Below are 13,657 nucleotides of genomic sequence, written 5' to 3'. Positions count from 1 at the left end.
CTTCTATATGCTGATGATCCTTATTTAAGACACAGAAAATGTGATTATAGTATTTTTTTGTTGTTGTTGTCATATTAATTCTGATGTGTTTCATTTGAAAAAAAAATCTTTTCTGCTTTTGTATCAATGTGTAAATAATTTGCACCTGTTTTATATTGTTCTGCGTTGGCAATATTTGTATATGTCACCGTCCTGACTGATAAATTCTGATTAATAACAAGTTCCTCTTTATAAATTTGAGAATTCTAATTTATACTTGAAGAAGTGTCATAACTTTTATGAATTTTGCTTCCACGCTATGGATACCCAGTCACATTTATTTGTATAATAATAAAAAAAGTAATAATAATAATAATAATAATAATAATTTGTTTCTTAATTTATTCCTTTAATCATTCATTCATTCATTCATTCATTGTAGCATAAAATACACTAAACTTTCAAAACAGCTTTTGTTGTGGAAATTAAAAAAATACACAAAATAAATGAATAAAATTACTGTGGTGTGTTATACTTTGCTGAAATCCGAGAGTTCCACAGATTTGAGGATACAAAGAGTAAATCTAAAATTTGTGATTGGAGCTCCAGGGAGACGTCACGGGGTTTGGGTCGTTGACAATATAAATAAGTGTAGCCGCACGTGGGTGACGCTGCAGGGCCAACCCTCTTCGGGGTCTCTTTTGTTGAACCATCAAACATAAGCACCTTTGGAGATCCCGAGGGGCTCAGATAAGATACAGCCATCATTTTGGCGCAAGGAGCGACAACTTATTAACAGTGAGCGCAACGATGTCGAGGTCCTTTTACGTCGATTCTTTAATAATCAAGGACACGGTGCGACCAGGACCCGCGGAACCTCAAGGGCAAGACTTTCTGATTCCCATCAGCATGCACTCTCCAAATGTAATGACTGCGCCTGTGTGCCCATCAAGAAAAAGCGGGACTTTCTGTGTTTGCCCGCTGTGCGTCACGTCCCACATCCACTCCTCCCGCAGCGGCATTCCCATGCTGAAGAGTCAGTTTTCGGGCACGGATGCGCAGTACTGTCACAGAATTGCGCATCACCCGTCTCCAACTCTGGCGCATGCTGGACATACATCTGTCTGTACGCCCACCTTCAGCGTCACAGATGCCAGGAGGTACCACTGTCTGTCTATCGGTAAGACACCTGTTTGTCACTTAGAGCGCAGCTAAGAACATTGTTCGATACCACTTCTGCACTTTGCACTTTCGGGTAATTGCACGGACGTAATTTGACTTTTACGCACTGCGATGCTGGCTAAAGTTAAATTCACGTTTTTGCCCGGCGGTGCTGGCTGACGTCCATTTGACTTTTACGCACAGTGGCGCGGGCAAAAGTTAAATTGACTTTTACGTACGGGGGTGCTGGATAAAATTAAATAGACTTTTACGCACGGCGGTACTGGCTAGTTTGACTTTTACGCACGGCGGTCCTGGCTAAAACTGAATTCAGCTTTACGCACGGCGACGATGGATAAAGTTAATTTGAGTTTTACGCACGGCTGCGTTGTTTAAAGTTTGCGTCATTTGTTTCGCTGATGCTTTTGATAAGAAATATGTCACATTTTTCGTTTCTCAGCAGGTGCTTCTGAGAGCAACCACATACAGAACGGCAAGAGGATGCGCACGGCTTTCACGAGCACTCAACTGTTGGAGCTGGAGAGGGAGTTTTCCACCAACATGTACCTTTCGAGACTCAGAAGAATCGAAATCGCCACGTATTTGAACCTGTCGGAGAAACAGGTGAAAATCTGGTTCCAGAACCGCAGGGTCAAGCACAAGAAGGAGGGGAAAGCCACGCAAAAGAGCGCGCACGGCGGCTGCAAGTGCGCAAATAGTCACACAGATTATTCAAGGTCAGAGGATGATGAATCTTTGTCTCCGGCCTCTACGTCGGAAGAAAAGGAGGTGTCACCTGTCTGAGAACAAAGACTCGGTCTCTCTGCACTTGCTCCGCTCTTAAAAAAAAAAAAAAAAAAAAAAAAAAAAAAAAAAAAAAAAAAAAAAAAAAAAAAATCTGTCAACTGTTTCTATGTTTATTCTGCTGTTAAATGGAAAAATGTACAGGCTGTTCCGTTTAGAAATATGACCCACATCCCTTAACAGACTGATGCACTGATGTTATACGTTTTATTTTTTAGTGAGACAGTGATGTTGTGCGTCAAAACCGTAAAAACAGCAAAGGCCAACCTGTGCTAAACGCTATAATGTGTAAATTATGTAAATCTGTATTTATTGTAATAAAAACTATGATTTGACCCAACAATGTGACAGTATGTATCCTGATAATTTCTGAACTTCTGATCACATTTTGCATTGATTTGTATATAATGCAATGTAAACGTAAATGTGTATGTTTTTTACCCAATGCACTTTTGGGGGAACGGGAAACACTTTTTTCAATTAAACTATAATAAAATCCGCATAAATGGTGTAAGATTGTCCGTTATTTTGGAAAACTGATTGTCAGGCACACTGGAAAAAAATCAGTTTAGTTGATATCATTGAAATATGTTCATCTTTCCAGATGATTGTCAGAATGCATCCAAATTATGTTATTTGGATACATTCTCACGCTCATGTGAAACAATGCTCATATTTAAAGTCATGTTACCTTTTATTGGTGTCTGCTGTGTCAGTCACGTAAATATAATAAATAGAATGTACAATATAATTTAACACAACTTCTAAAGACATTTCACCAAAAGGACTCAGAAATTGCTCTGTCTAAAGTGTGATTCAGTTTTAAACCTCTCCAACATCAACTAATATTTTTTATGAAGCTGTCGTTATCAATTATTATCATATTATTATTAACTTTACGAGCATACAGGCTCACTTTTTGCTTTAAACAGGGCGCCATTTACATGATATAGGCCATTTAATTCAGACTGGATGGAGAGAACTTTATGAAAGTGTAGCAGTCCTTAGATGTGACCACAAAAGGTAGCCGGTAACGCCCCCGGGGAGCAGCCAATGGTCCATTAAATGTTGGCTTTTCAAAAGATTTTGGTTGTCCAAAGCGAGTTTAATTGCGTTCTCGGTCCCACGTTGGTTGATTATGCTGCTGCTGCTGCTGCTTCCAAGTGCAGAACAAGGATATATAGAAGTGGGCAAAGGCTTTGACAGGTTAGATTGTCCCGCCTTGGGACTCGCATTTATCTGAAGACCCCCGACGGCTGTGCGCTCAGAGAGCTTTGAGGGACAGCTACAGGGTTCCTCCGTGCAGCACACAACGATTTAGTCACTGTTTCATTAGGGACCATTTGAACCTTTCAATTTATGGCAAATTAAAAGGGGCTCCAATGGGAAGAGTGCAAGGAGGGATTACAGAGGAGGGGCCACTGGAAATTAGCCGATGCCTAATTTAACTCACTTCTGTCAGAGTTTGGGATACATTCCTAATTGAGAGGGGAAAGCAGGTGAGGTTTTGGTCCCATGCAGGCCCATTCAGACCATGAATAAATGGCCCCTTTTCACACCCTGCTGCTGATCATATATTACTGTGGAAAACAACCTAATGAATATATATTGAAGTTCTTATTAATCAAATTAGAGTTTCCTAGCAGGTGTGAAAGTGTCACATTGAAACGCACGTTTGAGGAAGAGATCCTGAATTTGTAATGAGATGGTAAAATCACTGCATTTTTGGTTCAAATGGCAAATTTGCCCAAACTGACACATTTTCAAATGGATGTTGGCTTGCATGTCTGCAGTTAATAATGTGAAAACATGGTGGAATGGATTCATGGTAGAGGCTGTGAAATGCAAATATCCAGTGAAAGGCAGTACATCTTTAATGCACACAGAATCACGGACACTCCAAAGACTTTGGGCCTCGGCTACCATTGAAAATGGCAATTACGCATGACAAAAGGCAATTAATAAGAGCGCTTTTCATCCGGTTGCAGCTGCTGTCTCATGCAGAGATACAGACTAAAAGAAAGTGGAGTGCCAGTGTGAAAAAAAGGGCAAAACAGTTGTCTTTTGCTGAGGACATGTCCACTCTATTTACAGATCAGTAGTGCAGCATCTCTCATCTGTACGTTTGACCCTCAGCTCTCATCCTGGATGACCACATACATCAACAAATGAAATCTGATGTATTCTGAAAATTTGTATATATATATATATATATATATATACAATTTATTTGAAAATGAGAATTGTTGAATACTCCACAAAGACAAGACATTTAAGAATACGCCACAAATACAGGACATTTAATGTTCAAACTGATAAACTTTATAGTTTTTTGTGCAAATATTTGCTCATTTTGAAATGGATGCCTGCAACACATTTCCAAAAAGCTGGGACAGGGGTATGTTCACCACTGTGTTACATCACTTTTCCTTCTAACAACACTCAATAAGGGTGTGGGAACTGAGGACACTAACTGTTGAAGCGTTGTAGGTGGAATTCTTTCCCATTCTTGCTTGATGTACAACTTCAGTTGTTCAACAGTCCGGGGTCTCCGTTGTCACTTTTGCGCTTCATAATGTGCCACACATTTTCAATGGGCAACAGTTCTGGACTGCAGACAGGCCAGTCTAGTACCCTCACTTTTTACTATGGAGCCACGCTGTTATAACACGTGCAGAATGTGGCTTGGCATTGTCTTGATGAAATAAGCAGGGACGTCCCTGAAAAAGACGTTGCTTGGATGGCAGCATGTGTTGCTCCAAAACCTGGATGTACCTTTCAGCATTGATGGTGCCATCACAGATGTGTAAGTTGGGCACTAACACACCCCCATATCATCACAGATGCTGGCTTTTGAACTTTGCGCTGGTAACAATCTGGATGGTCTTTTTCCTCTTTTGTCCGGAGGACACAATGTCCATGATTTCCAAAAACAATTTGAAAAGTGGACTCATCAGACCACAGCACACTTTTCCACTTTGCGTCTGTCAATTTCAAATGAGCTCGGGCCCAGAGAAGGCAGCGGTGTTTCTGGATGTTGTTGATGTATGGCTTTCACTTTGCATGGTAGAGTTTTAACTTGCACTTGTAGACGTAGCGACGAACTGTGTTAACTGACAATGGTTTTCTGAAGTGTTCCTGAGCCCATGCGGAAAGATCCTTTACACAGTGATGTCGTTTTTTTAATGCAGTGCTGCCTGAGGGATTGAAGGTCACGGGCATTCAATGTTTGTTTTCGTGTAGAAAGTTCTCCAGATTCTCTGAATCTTCCGATAATATTATGGACTGTAGATGATGGAATCCCTAAATTCCTTGCAATTGAACATTGACAAACATTGTTCTTAAACTGTTGGACTATTTCTCCATGTAGTTGTTCACAAAGTGGTGATCCTCGCCCCATCTTTGCTTGTGAATGGCTGAGCCTTTTGGGGATGATCCTTTTATACCCAATCATGACACTCACGTGTTTCCAATTAACCTGTTCACATGTGGAATGTTCCAAACATGTGTTCTTGTTATGTGTCGGACGCAGCTCGGAGAACCGACCAGCGTTTGAAGGACCCAGTATGAAATAAGCAGAGCACGGTACAAAGGCTAACTGAATTTAATACATAACAGTGATAATACAGAAAGGTGCGGTCTGGCGTGGTGCGCTCCCAGCAGTGCTAACGGTCCGGAGCCAGAAGCTGTTTCGGACCCAAGGACCCCGCCGACACCCCCCAGGTGGCCGCAACAACCGAGTCTGTGAAAGAAGGAACCATTATGTGAGTCCACACTCTACACACAGAACACTTAAAGGTGTACAAACAGCAAACACTTCCTGGCTTGATTGCTGATCAGCTTCCAACCTGCAGGCATGGAACATCCAGTTCACAAAACTCCACCGCAGTGGAAGCTGATACATGACTAACAAACAGCTCAATACAATAAGGTGTGAGGGACACCACATTTACTGACTGTATAACTGTTAGTCACAAAATCTAACGTACCTCAGGAAGTGTGCTGACGAGCGTGAGACCTCACCCCCTCCTCTTTCACAGACTGTGCATCAAACCTGGACGTTTCTCAGCATCCGCTGCTGATGAGATGGCTCCCGAGACGACGATCTCACCCGTCTGGTCACAAGGTCGAGTCTCTGGCAAATACACACTGTGCACTCCAGTCTTAAATGCCAACATGCTCCAATCCATCCAGATGCACCTCAGCTGTGAGTCCTGACGAGTCGCAGGTGATCAGGGTGAGGTCCTGACAGCCTCAGCAACACAGCCACTCAGTCCCAAATGCACGCCACCTGGGAGGAAAACAAAAAGACAAACAAACCGGCAGCCAGGCCCCCCCAGCCATATAACAGTTCTTTGAGCATTCATCAAATTTTCCAGTCTTTTGTTTTCCCTGTCCCAGCTTTTTTGAAATGTGCTGCAGGCATCCATCTCAAAATGAGCAAATATTTGCACAAAAACAATAAAGTCTATCAGTTTGAATATTAAATATCTTGTCTTTGAGGTGTATTCAGTTGAATATAGGTTGAAGAGGATTTGCAAATCATTGTATTCTGTTTTTATTTACATTTCACACAATGTCCCAACTTCGCTGGATTTGGGGTTGTAGAAACTTTGCACATTTTATTACCACCCTTGAAAAATGTCAGCTATCTGCCTGTTTTATATACACGACCCAATCAAGAGCCAGTGGATCCTCGGGACATATATGTAAGTCCCTTCGGCTGCTCCCTTGTTTTGCACTCGGAGTTGCCACAGCAAATCCAAGGTGGATCTGCATGTTGAATTGGCACAGGTTTTATGCCGGATGCCCTTCTTGACGCAACTTGACATTATATGGAGAAGTGTGGCAGGGGTGGGATTTGAACCCGGAACCTTCTGCACTGAAACCAAGTGCATTAACCACTTGGCCACCACCCCCCGGGATATATATATATATACACTCAACAAAAATATAAACGCAACACTTTTGGTTTTGCTCCCATTTTGTATGAGATTGACTCAAAGATCTAAAACTTTTTCCACATACACAATATCACCATTTCCCTCAAATATTGTTCACAAACCAGTCTAAATCTGTGATAGTGAGCACTTCTCCTTTGCTGAGATAATCCATCCCACCTCACAGGTGTGCCATATCAAGATGCTGATTAGACACCATGATTAGTGCACAGGTGTACCTTAGACTGCCCACAATAAAAGGTCACTCTGAAAGGTGCAGTTTTATCACACAGCACAATGCCACAGATGTCGCAAGATTTGAGGGAGCGTGCAATTGGCATGCTGACAGCAGGAATGTCAACCAGAGCTGTTGTTCGTGTATTGAATATTCATTTCTCTACCATAAGCCGTCTCCAAAGGCGTTTCAGAGAATTTGGCAGTACATCCAACCAGCCTCACAACCGCAGACCACGTGTAACCACACCAGCCCAGGACCTCCACATCCAGCATGTTCACCTCCAAGATCGTCTGAGACCAGCCACTCGGACAACTGCTGAAACAATCGGTTTGCTTAACCAAAGAATTTCTGCACAAACTGTCAGAAACCATCTCAGGGAAGCTCATCTGCATGCTCGTCGTCCTCATCGGGGTCTCGACCTGACTCCAGTTCATCGTCGTAACCGACTTGAGTGGGCAAATGCTCACATTCGCTGGTGTTTGGCACGTTGGAGATGTGTTGTCTTCACGGATGAATCCCGGTTCACACTGTTCAAGGCAGATGGCAGACAGCGTGTGTGGCGTTGTGTGGGTGAGTGGTTTTCTGATGTCAATGTTGTGGATCGAGTGGCCCATGGTGGTGGTGGGGTTATGGTATGGGCAGGCATCTGTTATGGACGAAGAACACAGGTGCATTTTATTGATGGCATTTTGAATGCACAGAGATACCGTGACGAGATCCTGAGGCCCATTGTTGTGCCATACATCCAAGAACATCACCTCATGTTGCAGCAGGATAATGCACGGCCCCATGTTGCAAGGATCTGTACACAATTCTTGGAAGCTGAAAATGTCCCAGTTCTTGCATGGCCGGCATACTCACCGGACATGTCACCCATTGAGCATGTTTGGGATGCTCTGGACCGGCGTATACGACAGCGTGTACCAGTTCCTGCCAATATCCACCAACTTCGCACAGCCATTGAAGAGGAGTGGACCAACATTCCACAGGCCAGAATTGACAACCTGATCAACTCTATGAGATGTGTTGCACTGCATGAGGCAAATGGTGGTCACACCAGATACTGACTGGTATCCCCCCCCAAAAAAACAAAACTGCACCTTTCAGAGTGGCCTTTTATTGTGGGCAGTCTAAGGCACACCTGTGCACTAATCATGGTGTCTAATCAGCATCTTGATATGGCACACCTGTGAGGTGGGATGGATTATCTCAGCAAAAGAGAAGTGCTCACTATCACAGATTTAGACTGGTTTGTGAACAATATTTGAGGGAAATGGTGATATTGTGTATGTGGAAAAAGTTTTAGATCTTTGAGTTCATCTCATACAAAATGGGAGCAAAACCAAAAGTGTTGCGTTTCTATTTTTGTTGAGTGTATATGGTGGTCCATAAAAATGGTCAAAAATTTTTTTTCAAAAAACTTCAAGTCTCACCCTCTAAATTTGTTGTACCTAACATAAAAACACATCATGTGCAATTTCAAAAACTAATTTTTACTGGTAGCACACAACCCTTAAAGATTTTGCTGGCAATAACTTTGTCATATAGTATGGTCATTTCCAGATATTTCCAAATTATTTCTGTCAGTTTAATATTGATATGTCAGGACAGAAATTATGGCAATACATTGGAAAATCAAATCTTTTCATATCCCATAAAATAGTTAACACTAAAACATGAATTGTGAGATGCAGTTCTTCTCGTACATGCATCATGCTCCTACAATACCTACATACTGGGGTAGCGAAGATTTTGTAACAATCAAACATTGCATTTTCATTTTATTGATGAAATACTGTTTCATTATTGATAAATTTAAATAAGTCTATGCTTTATATATTTCCACATATATTTTGATCTAGCTCCAAACAATAATATTCTTTATGCCTTGCAGTACTTAATATTCAAAAATGTATGAATCAGCACAAGAACCAATTATACAGCTGTGTAACATAAGAGCACATCCTTTACATGATAATGATATTTAAGTTGCTTGCATCATGACCAAGACTTGCTGCCGTTTCAGTCAGAATATAGGTGGCACTTCTGTCTGTTGTTTTGGTCCTATCCAATGCTGCTGCAAGTCCTGGTGTTACAACAGCTTTAATTTTACTGGCTTTTTGTGGCACTGGCATAACAAATTCTTCATCTGGACTTTCTGTGTTCTCTTCACTCTGGCTGGAGACAGTGTCAGGTAGTCAGACATTAGATGGTCCAGGCTCCTCCAGTTTCTCTTTGTATTTTGCTTCTGCAGCTTTCCTTTTTTCTGCTCTTTGTTCTTTGGCAGTTTGTATTTTATCTATGCCTGTCATGCATCCTCTACCTTTCTCTCGCTGAGCAAGTAGGAACTGTCTGTCATCTTCAAACTTTTATCATTGTTAGGACATCCTGATGTGCCATGTCAAACAAGTCCTCCAAAGATTCACAAAACACTGTTTCATCTTTCTTCTGCTTGTCTGTATTGCAATTCTTGGTCTTTTTCAATGTTTTCCATTTTCCAAACACCTTTTCTAACTTTGTGATCAGATGCTGCTTTGCCCTCAGTGGGATTCTAGCTCTCTCCCAAAAAGGAATTGCCATGTCTATAGAGGTCACAGCAACATCATGGACAGTTTTCTTCAAATCAGTGTGTTTGAAGAAAAATACCTTGAATATTTGCCCATTTGAGGGCAATTTGTTTCCCTTTATTTCAGTCGGTGGAACCAATAAGGTATACAAATGTTCTACTTCTAGTAGCTGACATGTTTTACTGAAGTTTCCAGTTAATGGTTAAGCATGTTAAGTCAGCAAGTGTCTCTTTTTACATTTATCTCATGTTAGATTCACCATCACCAAAGATCTGAAAGAAAAGAAGCTGTGAATTGAAGCAAAATTTTTAGCTTGTAGCCTAAAATAACATTTTTGAAAGTATGTTGTTTGTGAGAAATATTTAAACCCAGGTATAGTTTTAAATTGAATATAAAATTATACTTTAGTTACACTCAGGTGGTTAACTTCTATCCTCTTTATAAGTGATGTGATTAGATACTGGATAATGGATAACCTATTGCACGGGCACTCGGGCAGCGATAATTGATATATTTACAACCTTCAGCTATGATGTGCTACCTCTAAATATTAATGTATGACAAAAATATTTGACAGGCTTTCTTTTTTCCCAAAGCATCATAAAATAAAGGGGTGAGAGTAATGAATTTCCAACTTTTATTTTTTTGAAACACCCTAAAGTGTGTGTGTATATATATATATATATATATATATATATATATATATATATATATATATATATATATATATATATATATATATATATATATATATATATATATATATATATAATGAGTAATGAGTTGGAATGGCATGTGAAACCAGAATGTGTTTTAGAACCTTAGACCTTAGACCTCAACAGTTTTTTTGAAGAACTCAACCCTTTTATTTCCTGTTAGTTATTCAATTTTAATGGAAATTTACTGTCTTAATGTTCTTGCTATCATATACACATGAGCATTATTATTATTATTATTATTTTATTTTTACTTCTATTTTGTCATTAGATTTTTAAATAGACCACAATAGAAATAACTGTTTTCACTTGTGTCATCCATGTATTTTAAATGTATTTACAGTTATATTATGTACTTACATGAACTTACTAAATAAAAGCATGCACACAAGCACTCATGCTCTCACACTTTTAATATATAGATGATTTACTGCCCCCTGCTGGAATGGCGTGTGAGTTCAGAATGTAAATATCAATGTTCATTGCTCAGTTCATCCTTGACCCAAAACACTTAAGCATACCAAATGGAAAGTGTCATCTCTCCACAGTCTGTGTGTGATTAAAATTGCACGCACACATGCACACATGCACACACGCATGCACACACACAGCTTTTTGTCGTTCTGCAATCTGCTGTAAGCAGGTGCTTTTAATTTGACAAACAGAGATGGTGGCGGATGACATTAAAAGCAACACATATTTCACTCATGGTACCAACATGGCCCTTAAGTCACTCATGATAACAGCAACATAACCAACCCAGTCTCACTGCAAGTTGTGATTCAGCAGCATGAAATATACATTAATCTCTTGTTTCGTAATACTGTGATGAAAAGCACCTTGTTTTCGTTGAAATTAAAAGTGAAGAGGGGGGGTCAGTGTGGTTATGGTTAGGGTGGGGGGAAGGTGTAGGATTAGGTTATGGTTAAGGATAGAGTTGGAGGTAGGAGTAGGGTTAGTAATAGTGAGTTAAAAAAAAAAACCCTGTCACAAAAATTTGACTCATTTCGTCACAGGAGCACAAAAAAAAAAAACAATTTGAGACTGGACTGACATAACACTTAACTAAAGTGAATATAGCAACTGAACTATAAAAACACAATGAATCAACAACACTAACACCCATGTTAAACTACCAAGAACCACAATAACATCACTTAAAACCCCAAAACCCCAAACTCCAATGGTGTATTACAGTACAATGTCTATTGTTTACTGGTTAGCTAAAATCGCTAATTTCTCAAAAAATATTTGTCCTATCAACTTTCCATTTTTGCAGCGTTCATCCTTGACCCATAATGCAGTACATACACATAGCAAACGGCAAATGTCAGAGCAGCAGTTTCCCTCAGACACGATAAACACACATGCACACAGAGGAAACTTGGCTATAGATGTAGAGTAAAACTCACATATAATGGATTCAGGTGGACCAGTGAGTTTTGTCTGTTATAATTGAAATCCATTATATGTGTAAAATGGACAAAATCCTTTACATGTATAAACGGACAAAATCCGTTATATGTATGTGACGGATTTGTTTCAATCAGGAGGAGCCGAAGGATCTGCGGAGAATATCCAGCACCAATTGGGTTTACATATTTCCTTGATTAAATGCCTGACCTTGAATAGGGGCCTCATTTAATGGCCGGGTCAAAACTTCATCTGAAAAAGTAAATGCCTGCCTTAACTAATTACCAGTCATTATGTGCATTAAAAAGGATTACATTTAGTCGAGTCACTGTTTTTTCTAAGTTCACTGCAGAGTGGTACCTTAAAGTCCTCAAGAATGATTTATGCTTCTACAACTCTGTAACGATTTGGCCATGCAATGACTTCAACATGTGCATGACCCAAGTTCTCAATTGTGTTTTTATGCAATTTTCATCAGGAACAGTGGCTTTGTTCTGGATCAATTTGTCCCTTGAGGAGCTCCACTTCTTTATATGTCCATGAACCTCCACACCAATGGTACAGTATTATCCCTCCATAAATTGCAGATCATTTGAGCATCTTTTCCGATTCCATGTTGTAAAGTTTGTCATATTTGTGGACTTTTCTGCCAAATGTATTTGATCTATGATGAAAATGTAATAATAGTGCGCACTGTAAAAAATATTAAAATATGACAGGAGAGGAAGGAGTGAAAATGTAAAAGTGCCCAATCACAGCCCTTGTGGTCTTCGTTGTTAAAGCAGGTGCACGTCAGGCTATGGGGAGGGTTCGCAGCCACACAGAGGGCTGCAAAACCTCTCCATAGCCTGACGTGCACACCCAGGGATATGTGTGAATCTTCATACCATATTGCTGTGCAGGCAGCAAGCAGCATTTTGTTAATACTCGGTGGCCTTGAATAAAGATCTGCCTCATTTAGGCACCAGGTCTGAGCACGGTTTGAATAAAATAAACGCCCAGGCTCTTAATCAAGGAAATACTGTACCCACTTTCCTCATATCAGCGAGTGTCAGTGCTGAACTTCAATTTACCTCTATTGAGACTGGGCACGCCAAGACAGCTCTGTCCAGTACATGCGAGGTTTTTTTTTAACAGACATAATTGCAATGGTGCAGGACATTTTGTCCAATGTGAGTGAAAATCCATTATACAAAATCTGGTATTTATGGTGTTTATTACGTGGAAAACCATACAAAAGCATTGGGGCTTCTGCTTTTGTCAGGTGAGTGTGAATATCTGGTTTATACAATCAGAAACAGAATCAAATTTATTGCCAAGTAAGTTCTCACATACAAGGAATTTGATCTGGTGGCATTGGTGCATAAACAACAATAAAAAGAAAAGGAAAAATACATCTATAAGAAGTAAAGGATTTAAACAGACAAATAGGCAAAACTATGTTCACTGTCAAATAAATATAACACAGTGGAATGGGTCTGTGCAAAGGCATGCATGAGGCTGAGGAGAGAAGGAAGTAGCATTGTATTAGAGAAGCATGCAGAGAATGGAAGAGACTAAAAAATCAGCTCAAAACAGTGTACATTGATTGTCTTTGTGTTGTGTGTTTGTTTGTTTGAACTAATAAGATTTTTTTTAAGGTTCTTGATTAATTGTTCCTTTTTTTCAGAATTCATTGCCTGGAGGGGACAGACAGACAAACATAATTAGATGGACAGACTGACAGACAGATCCATGATCATTCAGACTGTTGAAAGGCATTGACACTGATCAGCACTGGACAGCTCCACCACCAAAACATTAAGAGCCTGAGTGTCTTCCAGCCATGGAAATAGAGAC

At 40.1% G+C, this 13,657-nt stretch overlaps 1 protein-coding gene across 2 annotated transcripts; it reads left to right on the top strand.

The window, feature by feature from the left end:
• The first annotated feature begins 715 nt into the window (after window positions 1-715).
• gsx2 (GS homeobox 2) lies at window positions 716-2,292 on the top strand. Of its 2 annotated transcripts, none has more exons than XM_034180858.1 (3): window positions 716-1,159; window positions 1,604-1,982; window positions 2,025-2,292. In XM_034180858.1, the coding sequence occupies exons 1-2, from the start codon at window positions 790-792 to the stop codon at window positions 1,942-1,944; spliced, it is 711 nt and encodes a 236-aa protein (XP_034036749.1). In that variant the 5' UTR covers window positions 716-789; the 3' UTR covers window positions 1,945-1,982; window positions 2,025-2,292. The 2 variants fall into 2 exon arrangements, with proteins under 2 accessions (XP_034036749.1, XP_034036748.1); XM_034180857.1 differs by having other exon boundaries at window positions 717-1,159; window positions 1,601-1,982.
• The last annotated feature ends 11,365 nt before the right edge of the window (window positions 2,293-13,657 follow it).

Source organism: Thalassophryne amazonica, chromosome 10, assembly GCF_902500255.1.
Source record: "Thalassophryne amazonica chromosome 10, fThaAma1.1, whole genome shotgun sequence".
Taxonomy (NCBI): Eukaryota; Metazoa; Chordata; class Actinopteri; order Batrachoidiformes; family Batrachoididae; genus Thalassophryne; species Thalassophryne amazonica.
Note: the sequence above shows the minus strand (reverse complement) of the source record. Positions and strands in the feature narration are given on the sequence as shown.

Coding starts and splice junctions, on each gene's coding strand:
- gsx2 (XM_034180857.1), top strand. CDS start 790: ATGTCGAGGTCCTTTTACGTCGATTCTTTAATAATCAAGGACACGGTG. Junction 1,160..1,600: donor GTACCACTGTCTGTCTATCG/GTAAGACACCTG, acceptor TTCGTTTCTCAG/CAGGTGCTTCTGAGAGCAAC.